The 15,172-nt window shown below is 48.5% G+C and overlaps 6 protein-coding genes across 6 annotated transcripts; 5 read left to right on the forward strand and 1 right to left on the reverse strand.

Moving 5' to 3' along the window:
• Nucleotides 1-937: 937 nt before the first annotated feature.
• FIESC28_02068 (uncharacterized protein) lies at nucleotides 938-2,686 on the forward strand (the record flags this gene model as incomplete). Its single annotated transcript, XM_031156218.1, has 4 exons — nucleotides 938-1,305; nucleotides 1,359-1,400; nucleotides 1,450-2,470; nucleotides 2,528-2,686. 4 exons carry the CDS (start codon nucleotides 938-940, stop codon nucleotides 2,684-2,686), a joined length of 1,590 nt encoding a protein of 529 aa, XP_031019751.1.
• A 546-nt stretch (nucleotides 2,687-3,232) lies between these two features.
• Nucleotides 3,233-4,525, forward strand: FIESC28_02069 (uncharacterized protein; the record flags this gene model as incomplete). Its single annotated transcript, XM_031156219.1, has 1 exon — nucleotides 3,233-4,525. The coding sequence occupies one exon, from the start codon at nucleotides 3,233-3,235 to the stop codon at nucleotides 4,523-4,525; it is 1,293 nt and encodes a 430-aa protein (XP_031019752.1).
• Nucleotides 4,526-5,689: 1,164 nt separating this feature from the next.
• Nucleotides 5,690-7,241, forward strand: FIESC28_02070 (uncharacterized protein; the record flags this gene model as incomplete). Its single annotated transcript, XM_031156220.1, has 8 exons — nucleotides 5,690-5,696; nucleotides 5,749-5,779; nucleotides 5,837-6,141; nucleotides 6,196-6,262; nucleotides 6,310-6,435; nucleotides 6,488-6,747; nucleotides 6,798-6,961; nucleotides 7,014-7,241. 8 exons carry the CDS (start codon nucleotides 5,690-5,692, stop codon nucleotides 7,239-7,241), a joined length of 1,188 nt encoding a protein of 395 aa, XP_031019753.1.
• Nucleotides 7,242-7,386: 145 nt separating this feature from the next.
• Nucleotides 7,387-8,130, reverse strand: FIESC28_02071 (uncharacterized protein; the record flags this gene model as incomplete). Its single annotated transcript, XM_031156221.1, has 1 exon — nucleotides 7,387-8,130. One exon carries the CDS (start codon nucleotides 8,128-8,130, stop codon nucleotides 7,387-7,389), a length of 744 nt encoding a protein of 247 aa, XP_031019754.1.
• A 1,696-nt stretch (nucleotides 8,131-9,826) lies between these two features.
• FIESC28_02072 (uncharacterized protein) lies at nucleotides 9,827-13,278 on the forward strand (the record flags this gene model as incomplete). Its single annotated transcript, XM_031156222.1, has 7 exons — nucleotides 9,827-9,906; nucleotides 9,954-10,373; nucleotides 10,428-10,735; nucleotides 11,260-11,329; nucleotides 11,383-11,460; nucleotides 11,511-12,130; nucleotides 12,176-13,278. The coding sequence occupies 7 exons, from the start codon at nucleotides 9,827-9,829 to the stop codon at nucleotides 13,276-13,278; spliced, it is 2,679 nt and encodes an 892-aa protein (XP_031019755.1).
• A 328-nt stretch (nucleotides 13,279-13,606) lies between these two features.
• Nucleotides 13,607-14,807, forward strand: FIESC28_02073 (uncharacterized protein; the record flags this gene model as incomplete). The annotated part of the gene is made up of 3 exons (XM_031156223.1): nucleotides 13,607-14,042; nucleotides 14,087-14,250; nucleotides 14,430-14,807. 3 exons carry the CDS (start codon nucleotides 13,607-13,609, stop codon nucleotides 14,805-14,807), a joined length of 978 nt encoding a protein of 325 aa, XP_031019756.1.
• Nucleotides 14,808-15,172: the final 365 nt, after the last annotated feature.

The raw sequence follows: 15,172 nt of genomic DNA on the forward strand, positions 1-15,172 counted from the left end.
GAATTCCCGGTAATGGTAACAGTAATTTAGAATAGACTGTATAATCAACCATGTATATTATTAATAGAAATGAAACAAAAGTCGCTATGAGAGATCGATGCCATGGCCCAGGATGGCAGACACCTTGAGGAATGATACGTAAACTCGCATCCGCATGATGATACGGCAAAGAATGAAATCTAATTATTCCGAAAGACCGTTACAACAGCGTCCAAGAAGTCAATTCCATGCGATAGCCAAGGGTGGGCGGTGAGACGGAATAAGCCATTGTACAGCCAACTGTAACACCATCAGGCGTCCAAATAAACTCTCCCGCTAGTCCTATGCTTAAACATAGTAACACAATGCCATCGGATTAATACGAGTTGGAACGCGTCATATTGCTTGGTTTTGTTCCTTGCTACCTGTCAGTCAGCCAATTTATCTCTAATGGGCAACATAAGCCGCACTAATTTCAACCTCGACAAACGAATCTCTCTTGGCGAATGACGTTTCGATAATCGTGGCAGGACGACCTCAGACCTGATATGCAGGCCAAGCTCATAGACCCCAAGGCTCATCCTTCGATCTGTCTTCCACTTGCCTAGTTGGGAACAATGCTGCGCTCACAAGGCTGAGCTGACACTGGAGATCGACAACGTAGGTATTCCTTCCCTCGGGTCGATCTTGCCTTGGATTTGATTTGCCAATCGCACCTGCATTTTCGTTTATGGACTTATAATGCGCCGAGAGGTTGAGAAACAGGATTACCGACAACGGCAGGTGCAATGCTCAAGACAAACAATGAAGGAGCCATTTGAGTACATAAAGGGAGGCAGTCCACTGCTCATTAGTTCATCCAAACATCAACATCAACTTCATTATCACCATCGTTATCACCACCATCATCATCATCATCATTATTACCATTGCCATTATCACCATCATTATCACCATCATGAAAGCACAAACCTTCCTTCTTGCCCACGTGCTTCTGCACTCAACTCGGGCACTTTCGTTACCCGACGATGTTCATGCCGCCCTGACACCCAGGACCGACTCCAAGAAGCCCTCCATCGAGTGGTCCAAATGTGACCTGAACTTTCGTGACAAGGCTAAGAACGAAGCCCAGAAGAAGTTCGATTGTGCTAGATTTGAGGTTCCTCTTGACTACATGAACTCGAGCGATGGCAAGACGATCAAATTGGACTTGATCCGTGCCAAAGCTACTAAGGAGCCCTCCATGGGTAGCGTTCTCTACAACCCAGGCGGACCAGGTGGCTCGGGTGTCGAGGCCGTATTGACAGGTGCAGAGGCAATGCTCCCGTAAGGCCCTTAGCTCACCCACAAGGCTCCATCAGCTAACGTATATAACAAAGTGTTCTCGGTGGGCACTACGATATCATCGGGTTTGATCCACGGTAAGCTTGCCATCCCAACAGCTTTAGTAGCAAGCTAACACTGTAACAGCGGTACCGGGCGTACCATTCCCTTTGATTGCCCGACCGCTGAAGAAATCCTTGCTAACGCAGGTAATCTCCATCGCCGAGAATTCCACACACTTCCTCAATTTGATGTCTGGGAAGATGTCAAGACTGAGGGGTGGCAAATGTTTCGTCAAGTGGCTCAGTTATGCTGGGAAGAACATCGAGACACTGGTCGTTTCATTGGGACTCCCTTTGTTGCAAGAGATATGATGGCAATCGTCGACGCTCTCGGCCAAGGCGACAAATTAAACTACTGGGGCAGCTCCTATGGCACTATTCTTGGCCAAGTTGTAGCCTCAATGTTCCCCAAGCGCGTCGGCCGCATCCTTCTTGACGCGAACCTAAACGCCGACGACTACCTTGCAGGAACCTGGTTAACCGGCACGTTTGATACAGAGAGGTCGCTTGCCAACCTATTCAATGACTGTGTCATGTCCGGCAAGGATCTATGCTCTCTAGCCGATTACCACGGCAAGAGCACGACCGGGGAGAGCTTGATGAACGAATTCAGGAGCAAGTCAGAAGATGTTGCACTGTCGTATCAAACCAAAGAGCAGATCTTGCAGCCTCTGTACAATCCCATCTACTTCCCGACTGCCATTAAAGCTATCGAGGATCTCTTCACTGGGAAAACGCCCGACAACAGCACTGGAGGCGCGAGTGGCACGAAATGGAACCGCCAGCAAGACATGGCATTGTTTGGTATCGCGTGTAGTGACAGCACTTTCCGTGTAGAAGACCCCGACGACCTCTTCTCGGTGTATCAAGCTCACTATGCTGAGAGCTCATTTGCCGATGTTACAATTAAGGGCCGAGTGGGTTGCGCCAGCTGGAAATTCTCGGCTGCTGAGCGAACTGATCTCAACACACTTCGCAACGTCAACACCAGTTATCCCATCCTGGTCGTCAATGGTAGATATGACCCAGCCACATCTCTGCGTAGCGCATGGGAAGTTTCTACCAAGTTCAGAGGAAGTCGAGTTGTTGTCCATGAAGGCGCCGGTGTAAGTATAGTCCCGATCACCTGTTGTGCGACTCACACATTAACTGTCTCTTCCTAGCACGGTCTTACCGCCCATCCCTCAAATTGCACCAACAACATCGTTGCGAAGTACTTTATCGATGGAGAAATGCCCGAGGTCAACACCACCTGCAGCGCCGACATGACTGCTTTTGAATACGTTGATTCATTGATTAAGGGGAGTGATGAGGAAGATTAGGAATCTGGGGCAGACAGGTTGTCTGACAGTTGGAAGTCATCGGTTTCGCTTCGTTTCGTTTCACCTCTTCAGTTTATCCTTACTGTGGGTTTATTCTGTATAATACTTTAGAGCATTGATAGAACCTCTTTCTTCACTCCTACCAATTGATATCCTACATTGCACGCGTTCAGCTGTCAGCGTGAGAATAGGTTCGGGTAGTTTGATCCGAACGCTCGGAGGCGTGCCGAAGACTGAGGAAGCAGATGTACTCTTTGATGCGGTAATGAGCGATTAAGGTTTAATTGATCAAAAAGAAATGTATAAAAGAGAAAACACAACTGAAGTTGTTGCACGTAGAAATAAGTTTAGTGTATGTCACTGCAAGAGGTTGACCTCGCCATTGCCTTAGGCCGACATTCCGACCATGACTCTGAAAGTGGTGTAAGCGACCAGCTCTTCCTTCAGCATTCGGCATAAATACGCCGACATATCCACGACAACGTTTGAATGCCCATTTTAAACCCTACTCCTCTATCTAAGTTTTTAACTTCCACTCGAGTAAACATGTCGCCATTGAACCTGTCTCAGCTTGTGGATCAGCATCGACCGGATTTACAGCCACTGGAAGATCTCTACAAGCACCTCCACCAAAACCCTGAGCTCTCAAACCAAGAAGTCGAAACGGCGGCCACTATTGCTGATAGGCTTCGGAAGATTGGCCCCAGCGATTTGATCATCAAACCTCACATCGGCGGCCATGGTTTAGCAGCTGTTCTTTGCAACGGCGATGGTCCTACGGTGCTTCTAAGAGCAGACATTGACGCTCTACCGGTTGAAGAGACCACTGGGTTGGAGTATGCCAGCACCAAGCGAATGATGCACGCTGCCAGCGGAATTGAGAAGCCTGTCATGCACGCCTGTGGTCATGATATGCATATCGTGACATTGCTGGGTGCTGCAGCGACGTTATTCTCCGCTCGAGATTCTTGGTCTGGTACGCTAGTGCTGGCATTCCAACCGGCCGAGGAGCGAGGTACTGGCGCTCAAGCTATGGTGGACGATGGCCTCTACACCAAGCACGACGTACCTGTTCCAGATTTCGTTCTTGGAGCACACGTCAGACCTCTTCGGACTGGCACGATTGGCACCCGTAGAGGCCTCGTCGCTACGAGCGCGGATAACTTCAAAGTCACCATCCACGGGAAGGGCTCACATGCAAGCATGCCTCACACAGCCATTGACCCGATCGCCATCTCAGCCAACGCCATACTCAAATTGCAGACTCTTGTCAGTAGGGAAGTCGACCCTGCGGAGTCAAGCGTCGTTACTGTCACAAGCATACATGCTGGAGATGTGGAGAACATCATCTCAGACTCAGCCGTTCTTGGTGTTGACACACGATCAACTACAACCGCTACACGCGAGCGTCTACTGAAGCGAATCAAGGCAGTCGTGGAAGCAGAGTGTTCATGTGCCAATGTTATCAAGAGTCCCGAATTTGAGCAAACCCGCGCTTTTCCTCTGACGACAAACGATGTCGCTGTCACCAAGAGGGTTGAGGAGTCATTTGCCGCGCACTTTGGCGAAGGACCAGGACAATACGATAGAGATACGCCGAAGCTGGCATTTAGCGAAGATTTCTCGATCTTGGCAACTGCTGTTGATAAGCCCTACTGTTTCTTCTCGTATGGGTCTGTCGGCGAAGAGGCGTGGGATAAGGCAGAGGCTGATGGAACTATTGCGCAGACAATTCCTGCGAACCATTCTTCCAAGTTTGCTCCTGTTGTTCACCCAACGCTTCAGACTGGGCTGGATGGATATGCATTGGGAGCATTGACTTTCTTGGCCAAACCATAATAGCATGTTATCTCACGAGTTATATGTATTATCTGACTGTACCTTGTTAAAAAGGCATATCGTGTTTATTGCTATCCGTCGTCATTTGGGATGCTGGCGACAAGTTACATACAATGACGTTCTACTGAATAAGCTACTACCTTTACTATGGTGAATGTGTCTGCTTTCGACATACTCAACAAATTGTCCTCATCACACAGGATTATTGTGTACCGATTGAGTCTGGGCTGATGACCATCCGTCAGAATACCCGCCGTCTCGCAGTTGGCAGCATAAAGACTTTGCGATCTCTCTTCTTAACGCGCGACATGAGAGCATTTGATATCAAATATTTGACTAGTAAAACCACGAGCGCCGCAAAGTGTCAGTTGATAGGCTAAATCATTACGACACGAAGTTCAGCCTTGTCCACACCACCAGTCTTCTCCTTAAAGCCCTCTTTGTCGTTGAAGATGACCTATCAGTCTCTTGAGGAGGCGAAATACTTGTTAGCAGTTCCTTTATTGTCAATAACCATGAGTTCCACTTCAGCCATGATGTTCTGGGTCTCGAAGCGGATTGATTACCGTCGGTGCTAACTACAACACAAACAGAATATTCCTAGGCTCAACTCACCGTCCCAGCACTATTGGTGCATGTGCGTTGCTTGGAGGCTCCAATGAGTTGGACACCAAGTTGTCTCTTGAGTGCAAGATGACGGCCCTAAAGCCCAAGACCAAACAGCACCTTCTCGATCTGTATGGCGGCCTAAGCCTTGGGGACCCAGTAGTCTGGGAAGGAGCGGGCCAAGCACCGTGTTGTAAGTGCACGGGTAGTCGGTAGTAGCCGAACGGACCTTCCTTGGCGGAGATCTCTCGCAGTGGCTGCCTAAAACATTGGATCAACTGTTGGTTGTTGGTTCTGCCCATGTATGACTCGGAATACTCCATAAACAATTTATTCTGCATAATAACGGGTCGCCAGTGGATTCATATTCGGAAAACGCGGCATTGAAGTCACAACATGTCTTCTTTTGGCTGTGGGTTGCTGTATTTCTTGCCAACCTACAGCCACCATAATTGAGCTGAGGCTACGCAGGACATATTTTGAGATCACTTACATGTCGAAGATGTCTTCGTATCGCCCGGGGTTACTCCTACCGTTACAGCTCCTGTCATTGGCGTCATGTTTGGTAGGAGGACAGCAATTCTTTAAGACCGAAGATGGCACAGAATTAAGTCTAGGGGTTCCAGAGACGTTGTCCAAGAAATGCCAGTAAGTTCAACTTCTCCCCTAAGAATGCTCAAAGCCATCCAGCTAATACCTCCCAAGGGCCATATTTAACGAACCAGTCCAGTGCAGCGCAGGTCTTGGGAGCATGGCCTTTAAGGGCGCATTCCCCTCAAGCGATCGCCTGGCTTCAATTTGCACTGACGATTGCTGCAAGTCTCTGAATGCTTTTCGCTCTGAACGAAATGAGGCTTGCTCCAGCGAAACGTTCAAGCTAGATGGGCGGAACACACCAGCAACGTACAATGTTGATCAGCTTCTTTTCACCTACGACTACATCTGTCTTCGAGATGGAAGGGCCAAGGACTTTTGCACTTCGCTCATCCATATGTGGTCCGACAAAGATGGTGGCCCTACTCCAAGACAATCTTGCTCCAAGTGTATGCTGCTGACATTCTAAGTTGAGCTCAACTCTCCTTTTGGCTATAATGAGGAGTTGGTGGACTACTATAGTTCTTTGACTTCATCGTGAGTCATCCCCTCTCAAATCTGGTCTGCTTCTAACTAGCCGCCAGTTGCCAAGTTACCGACTATCCCTTCACATCACCAGACGCCTACTTTGTTGAGGAGACCACCACTTCGACGCAGACTCAAGACACAACTAAACCCTCTGGGAGCACTGAGACGCACTCCGGATATCGGTAAGTACACCGAGCGCTCAACCTATTGCGCATCGGTGTTAACCTCACTTAGTGGCGATGTTGATGATTGCTTCATAACTTTCCCAGTGCCTGCCAGCTGCTATGCAACCAGTGTCAAGACTGTCCCAGGAACCTGGACATTCCCTTCTCGTGCCTCTCGTCCAACCCGACAACCAGAATGGACAGAATTACCGCTGGCACCCGGCACTCCCCCAGACTGCGCAGAATATGCTCCTTATATAGACCTACCGCCAAGACGTGGGAGGAAACCAAGTGTTAACAGATGCTTGGTGGTCGCAGATATCTTTGGTGGTATGTTCTTGGTCTACCTTTGCTAATTTGACTGCTGACACGATGAACAGAGAACGTGACCGATTTCGTATCGCTGAACCCATCTTTGTCTTGGAACCCTGACGATCTCGCAAAATGTGAGCTCCAGAGAGGTTATCGTTACTGCATACGAAAGATCCGGAGAAAGCATACCAGCACTGGGAGCAACGGACTGCCGACGCCGCTCCCCATCCAGGTAACTCGCAGTACAAAATATATTTCGATCAAGAAGACTGACGTGTATCCAGAATGGTATTATGTCAGACTGTACAAAGTTTTATTACGTCAAGGATGGCGATCGATGTGACAACATTCTTTCGGAGCACAATGCGGATGTTTCCGACTTCCATAACTGGAATCCCGCCGTGAAGGACGACTGTTCTAGGCTCCAACCCAGGTTCTATGTGTGTGTGGGCGTCGGCCATGATGGTACAAGTGCAAAGCCTTCTACCGAAACACAACCTTCCGAGTTGTAACCTACAAAGAAGGGCGCAAACCCAAGCTCTTGAGAGAGACTGTTCGAGATTCCGAAGTATTACATATGTGTTGGCACGGGAAGATAGGGCAATTTGGTATGAGGCATTGACGACTACAAGGCTTTGTCATGTATCAATTGGCTTCTTACATAGCCAGCCTCCGGGGAGGCCAGATTCTATCATGGTGACCATTCTCCTTTGACTTGGACGCATCCTTGTGCAAGTTTCCCAACTCTGGCTCCAGACTCCATAGCTTTAGCTGGCGCTTTGTAAGCGACATATCCCGCTGTGTCAATCGCATGAGTAGGAGTGGTGCTACGTGCTTAATATCCACCTTGAGTGGCCCAAGACGTTCCTCTATCTCTTTCGTCTCTTGTGGCTCCCATAACCACACAAACGGTCTAGCAGAAGACAGGGAGTTCAGCGCTTCATCGTCGACATAGAGAAACGCGTCGCGTCGCAAACCGGTTGGGATGTCGCCCGCATCCCTCATAGCCGCGAACCGGTGCTCCAGGGATTCTGAGTTATCGTATTGCATTTCATGGACCTTGAACCCGTTCATCACCGGCTCCTTCACTGCTCCCAGATGCCGATGAAACCCGTAAGAAATGAATTCCTCCAGTCTTTCTTTGAAGGATAAACATTCGGAATCTTTGTCTTTGGGGTAGAACATCACAAATCCGCAGGGTGCCCGGGTTTTCGTGGAGCCACTCAAGTTCATGATGTGCTCTTGCCATGGCACATATCCTCTCGTTTGTTTAAGGGCGCCACTCCTGATAATGTCGACATCGTAGCCATCAAGCGCCTTATTGGCGGCATCGCGGACTTGGCCCTTTGCCCTTAGCTTTGCGCCAGTGGTTGTGCGCGCGGCAGCTTCGTCTTCTGTCATAGCCTAAGCTTGCATAAGATGACTAATTTATTTTGTCTCTTATGCTCTCCAGAGCTCGATGGGCTTGGAATAAAACTATTCCGCGGCTGCCTGCTGTTAGTCCAACGTCAGGCCGAACATAGACATTCTCGTCGGTGCTATCCGTACTGTCTGAAATCAAAGGCAAAGCTGAAGTCATCGCTGTCGCTGTCGCACTGGCTGTTACGCGAGCTGTAAGTTGACCGTTGAAGCACGGATGGAAGTAACGTTTTGCTGCAAGCATCATGTTGTAAAATAACAGACATTTACAGCATCCAATCACATCGGTGAGATGGCCGAGTTGGTTATGGCGCCAGGTTAAGGTTAACCTTAACACCAATTTCCTGGTGGAGCAATCCTCCTGGGTTCGAGTCCCAGTCTCATCAGATCTTTACTTTTGCTCTTATGAAAAGTGATCTTTTTTGTTCTCTGTTGGTGGCTAGGATTTTAGTATTGCCTGTTTGAGCGTGTGTAATGAGAAGTAGTCCATCACCTGCCTGTCTTCTTAGCTCGAAGTCCGGCCATTATCAGACTCCAACAAGAACCTTTATGGAGCGACGTCTACAGTGAGCTCCGACTAAAGGACGTTCTAAACTACAGTTACCGCAATGAATTGAGATCAGGTATCTGTGTCTCTCTCTTTGACCCCTAGTTGAGTCAAATTCGTGCTTTATGCCCCCAAATTGGCAATGCTACCCGGCAGTTGCGCGGTCGTACCTGCCACCAAGCAACCCGGTCACCCCTGTACCGGCATTGATTTAGTGGCTGCAGTGCTAATTGCTTCCCTGTCAACAGAAAAGGCAGCTCTTAATCAAACACAACCCCTAAGTTCCCATCACCATCGTTAATCTCAACGCATCAAGAATTCAGTCTCTTTCGTCTCCATCAAGCCGCATTGCCATCTACCTTCGAAATTATGCCTTCGAGTCTTCGAGGGCCTGACAGGGCCGAACGCGACTGTACGCGATGCTCCCTTCGGAGGCAAACATGTGACAGGGTGCTCCCACGTTGTACGCGTTGCACGGTAGAGTGAGTTGTGCCTTTCTTCGATTCATGTGTCGAAGAAATGCTAATTGTATCCAGTGATCCTCATCGGCGAACACCTTGCGTGCTAGCCCCGCCTCCCCCGGTGGTTCCAGCTCCACAACCTCGAGAACCGTTGGCACATTACCTGAATGGCCACTGGAGATTCACCAAACATGGCCACGAGCAATTCGGAAAACTGTTATTTGCTCCCGCAGACTTTGTAAACAAAGTTCCAAAAGATATGAAGGCATTCGTGCAGACCTTGATATCTGATTTCGGTCGCACGGTCGATGAACTACTCCAGGATGACATCTTCAAGTGGTTCCCGATAGTTGAACCGTGCTATATCGACGAGTACGTCTCAGCAGAACAATTTATCCGTGACGAAGATCCGGGCAGATTTCTACCATTGCTCCATATGGCGATGCTTCTCGTCGTCTCACCACCCGCCACAGCGTTAGTCCCAACGTTCGGTGAAGTGACTGTATCGCATACAGATCTGTACAAAGCCATCAAAGCATTGTTGGCTGTCGTGTTGGGGAATGTCGCATCACATATTCATCTTGTTCAAACTCTGGGTTTAGTTACTCTGTACGAGTTTGGAGTCGGGTGTTTTGAACAAGCCCATATCACGCTTACTTCCGCCTTAACTATGGCGAATCTGGCCCTGGATTATTTGGCAGATAGGGAGGCACAGTTAACCTGGCTGTTGTGCCTAATGACTCTCGACCGGTAAGATGCGTGAGTAAAGTGGCATATTCTTTGCTAACGAGTAACAGGATGATCGCCCTATCCGCGCATAGCAGGTGCTGTGAAAAACTCAGTTTCCTCCATCCGAACAAACTCCCACTTGCTTGTCCTAGTCATCATCCTGTAAGCAAAGATGTTGAACAGAGGGTGCGCAGCCTCTCCTGGACCAACTATGAGCGCAGATCAGAGGCAGCTATTCAAAGGCTTAGCTCAATGCATGAAGGTGTGGTAAGGGCGGGGCGGATTCTGCAACGCAAGAATTTAGAGGAGCCTTTTGACTTTTCCGAGTCGGAATCGGAGCCAGAGTTTGATGCATGGACAGATGACGAACCACACAGGGACCGTGTTAGGGGCATCGAAAAGGATAAGAGAGGCATGATGGACCAGCGTGGTAAACCAAAAGCTCCCGACTTTTGGTCAGGACACGATCCTCAAGTGCTATCCCTTAGGTTCGTCTCCGTATACTCACATTTACTGTGCTCTCTACTAACGTTTTTTGCTAGTGCTATGCTTGTTCGCGAATACTATGCAGGACAGCCAGAAGATGGAAACCTTACTACGCCACGGCAAAGAGATGGTGATTCATGGCTAAAGGACTGCGAAGAAGCTGCGTTGAAGGCTTGCAGGGGAGTAATGAACATGCACCGGAAGAAAGAAGTTGACATTCAAAAACTTTCTATGGTCAGCATGTTCTGCATCATGCACAATCTGACTATCATAGTGAGAGATGATGCATCCAACTTTGCCTGCAAGTTCGCCAAAACCTTTCAACCGATCATGAGGAAGTATGCTGTTAGATGGCCTTTTGCCCGTGAGTATATCTGTCCAAGAGAAGAATGTCACCTAACAACTCCCAGATCATTATGTGGTATACCTGGAGAGATATATGGGAATAGCCTCGCATTTGCATGATCGTGTTTACGATTACTGATCTGCTAAGATGTTTTAACAAGCAGCATACCGCTGACATATGAGTATCGAAAGGGTGGTTCTGTCAGTATGACGGAATATTCCAGTCATCTTGTCCAATTTGATCCACTTACAATATATCTTCCTCTTATCTTGACTTCGGGCCTCAAAACCTCCGTCTCCCGAAAGAAGCAATTGCATATCCAGGAGGTCGCCCATATCTACGAATCAGAATTCACTTCGTATTCCCCTGCAGATCACGCATGACGAGTACGTAGTCCATTACTAAACACCGCTTGATCAATCGGCTTCCGCGGTTGCCGTCCGATCCGAGAGTTTAAATTCTCCGATCAGTCACCTGTCTATCATACCTGGTCTTGGCAAAAAACGGACACCACCGAATTTCTTGATAACATCGTTACACAGTCGAATTGTTTAAAATGAGTAAGAATATCAGCGAGAGGAACTTTTTCAACTATCCGGAGGCTCAGGAGGGGTAATATTACAACTTTGTTATAAGTGGTCGATTTACTGACATGATTACGATAGGCCCCGTGTACCTTATGCTATCGAAAGGAACCCGAATCCTGTCATCAGAGGACCTTTTCTTGTTGTGGCTGCATTTTTGTGAGTTTTTCTTATCCCAAAACTTCATAACTTATACCAATATAATGCAGGATGGAATGGGTCCGATTTATTCGTGAGACAGCATGGAAGAATGCTGGTTTTGGTTCGCTCCGGAAGATCCGAACAATCATTGAAAATGTCGAACCAAGATATGATCCAACAGTCTACCCACTCGCCCTCTCGGCAGGTGAAGCAAAGGAACGCGGTGAACGAGTCCAATTGTCTTCTTTACAACAGTACAACACTTCTCCAGCTTTTGATACTTCTCGCTTCTACTCAGCGGCAGATTATCGAGATTTGTACCTATCTGGGGAGGTAACGCCTGTTGATGTTGTACGAGCAATCCTCCCTTTGATCCAACTCGATGGTCCCCAGCGTGGAAAACATGCTCATGCATGGAGGGAGATCAGAATTGATCAGATCATGAGAGCTGCTGAGGCTTCGACGGAGAGGTACAAGAACAAACAGCCATTGGGTTCTCTAGACGGTGTTCCTTCAGCTATCAAAGACGATTATGATTTAGATGGATATTCTACAAGTCTTGGATCAATGAAAGAATATGCCGAGATACCTGCTGAAGGAGAGTCATCGACGAGTTGGATCGTGCGGAAGCTTGAAGAAGCAGGTGTTGTTATTCTTGGAAAGCTTGCTATGCATGAGTTTGGTTTGGGTGAGTTATACTGCTTTTCTTATCGATCATCGCTAATCGTGACAGATACAACCGGAAATAACCCCAATCATGGAACGCCACCTAATCCATTCAACCCACGCTACTATACTGGTGGAAGCTCGTCCGGTCCCGCTTACGCCGTCAGCTCTGGACTCGTGCCTCTTGCATTGGGCAGTGATGGCGGTGGAAGTATTCGAATTCCTGGTTCATTCTGTTCCGTCTTTGGTCTGAAGCCCACGCATGCTCGGCTTACTTCCTGGCCTGGTGCCAATCACTCACCCACGTGTGCGGTTCAAGGACCTCTCGCTGTGGATATGCAATCTTTGGTCGCTGCATACGAAGCAATTGCCGAGCCGCATCCGTCAACTCAATTCCCGCCTCTAGCTCTTCAGCCATCACCGCCTGTCACGAAAGTCTTAGGTATCTTTGACGCATGGATTTCTCGTGCCGCACCCGGAGTCCAGTCTTTGGTTCGCGGTCTTGTCGAATCATTGGCAGCCAAACACGGATATACTCTCGTTCCGATTGATATTCCCTTCCCTGCTGAGGGTCAGATGGCGCATGCACTTACTGTTCTCACCGACGCCTCGACCTTGCTTTTCGACACCAGTGGTATTACCCCGGCTAACAAGATTCTTCTTGCTCTCGGTCGTACCACTCCGTCCACCGACTATTTGCTAGCTCAGAAGCTACGAGGAATGTTGATGCAGCACCTCGCTCACCTCTGGAAGACATACCCAGGCATGATGATCATAACCCCTACGACTGCCTGCGCCGGTTCGCCCATCCGCGGCGGAAAGTCCGAGTTGTCCTACGGTGTAAACGACGGAAACTACACCCTCCAGAGTATGGAATACGTCTGGCTCGCCAATTTCTGCGGCCTTCCTGCTATCACTGTCCCAGCCGGCTATGTTATCCCTGAGGGTAGCAAGGACGCTGGCGATGTCGCAGATAGAGATGTCGAAGGTAAGATTCCAGTTGGACTCATGGCGACAGGCGAATGGTGCAGTGAGGATGCATTGCTGCAATTCGGATTCGACGCAGAGGCTGCTGGGCAGGAAATTCGATGCAAGCCTCCGATTTGGGAGGATGTGATTTCGAGAGCTAGAGATGAGGCGAGGGCGAATAGAGATGCAGTTCGTGAGTAGATGGGGATAGAATAGATAGACTTTTTGTCTCGATAGTTCTTGGACTTAGGGGAGGATATATCCTGAGTTAGTTGATTTATAGATGATTTATACGGTGTTTGGTTTGACGATAGATGTACAATTACTCCGTAGGTGGTGTCCGAATAAGGCAGGAACAGCTTCCTTCCCTGCATAACTCCGCATGGTCAGCTCACGTGTTACGACCTCAACCTCGTATGTGCCTCAACTGGCTTCGTCATCATATCATCTTCCGACTTCAAAACAACCCATTCTTTACGACTTACAAACTGACTTTCAAAAACTCAAATAGAATCATTTCTCAAACAAAATGGCAGATGAGACCAACAATGGCGTCAGCGCATCTAGGCACGAGATCCGCCAACTGACCAACTCAGACGAAGACATCAGCAAGGCATGGCAGCTTTGGCAGACTATCTTTCCCGACTGGCCGATTTCCCAAGACCGGTTCGCGAAACTTCTCTTCGCACTCCCAGGCTATCACTGTATCCATGAACACGGTCTTTGTCTTTCGTACGGGTCTACAGCCGATCAGGGACGTGGACGAGTTGCTGCCATCGGAGTCTTATCAGGACATCGCCGTCAAGGAATTGGAAGCGCTCTTTTGGACAAGGCCAAAATCGGTTTGAGAGATACGGTAGGTGGAGAACTGAAGTCTTTGGAAGTAGGATCTATCTTTCCACGGTTCTGGTGGCAGATCCCCAATACGGCTCCGAAAGAGGCGAAGGAGTTCTTTTCACACAGAGGTAAATGTCATCTCATCCCTTTGACGGCTGTTCTCACAGAGTAGGTGTTTACGACGCTTCTCATCCAATTCGGGATCTTTACAAGGACATTACGAAAGAAACCGTACCATCCGAGATACTGGAGCGGGTATCGAAATCAAAAGCCAAATTTGCTCCGTGGTCAGCAGAATTATACGAAGAATGCATGACCAAACAACGAGCCCAATTTGTACGTATCTTGCTCCCCCCAACAGTTATTAGAAGAAATGTCCCCCAAGTATTAGGATGCAGAAATCAAGTAGCCTAAGTGCTAGCCTAAGGTGACCAAGTCTTTACGTCTCTTATGCACTCGGCGGTCAATTCTTCTGACATCCTGACGCCCGATACCCCAAATCTAACATTCTACAGAGCTGGGCAGGTATCTACGAAGCTCTCGCTGCTCACAACCAACACGATCAAGTTCTTGTCGCCTTCGATCCGGATACGAATGAACAAATCGGATGGACCCTCATGTGCTCCCAAGACTCCGTGGCTGCCGATGCCTTTGCTTTCATACCTCTGCTACCTTCTGGTGAGAAGACCGGCCTTATCGCTGCTGTAGGAGTAGATGAGAAGGCGAGAGGAAAAGGTATCGGATTGGCTCTCGTGATCAAGGCGATGGAGACTTTGAAAGAGAGGGGCATGGAGGGAATTCTTATTGATGCTGTGGAGATACAAGGGTTCTATGAGAGGCTTGGCTTTGCGACATTTTGGGAGTACGAGGGTTGTACTTTGGAGGTTCCATAAATTATTGAATCTCAACAATCGGCGTCGGAGGCTAGTAAGACAGTTATTACTAGGTGCCAGGAAATATATCCTTCAAGACTTGGGGCGTCAAAAAAAGAACTGCATCGATGTTGGTTTAAGCCAACATGAATGTTCAGGTTATTTCGTCTCTTATGCTTACCCCGACAAGCAGCTTATGCTATGTGTAATGCCAATGCTTCTTCACGATAACTTCACCTTCTCCATCATAAATTCCATTCTACATTAGGAAGCTGGTAAATGACCAAGGCTCAAATTCGCTGATCGCTCCATGAAGAGCTTAGCTCCTGGGCACGCTATCGGCCAAAGGATCGATACCCCGCCTTACAATGATGTCCTCTCCAACC

This window comes from Fusarium coffeatum (genome assembly GCF_003316985.1).
Source record: "Fusarium coffeatum strain FIESC_28 chromosome Unknown BRIP53273_contig_45, whole genome shotgun sequence".
Classification (NCBI taxonomy): Eukaryota; Fungi; Ascomycota; class Sordariomycetes; order Hypocreales; family Nectriaceae; genus Fusarium; species Fusarium coffeatum.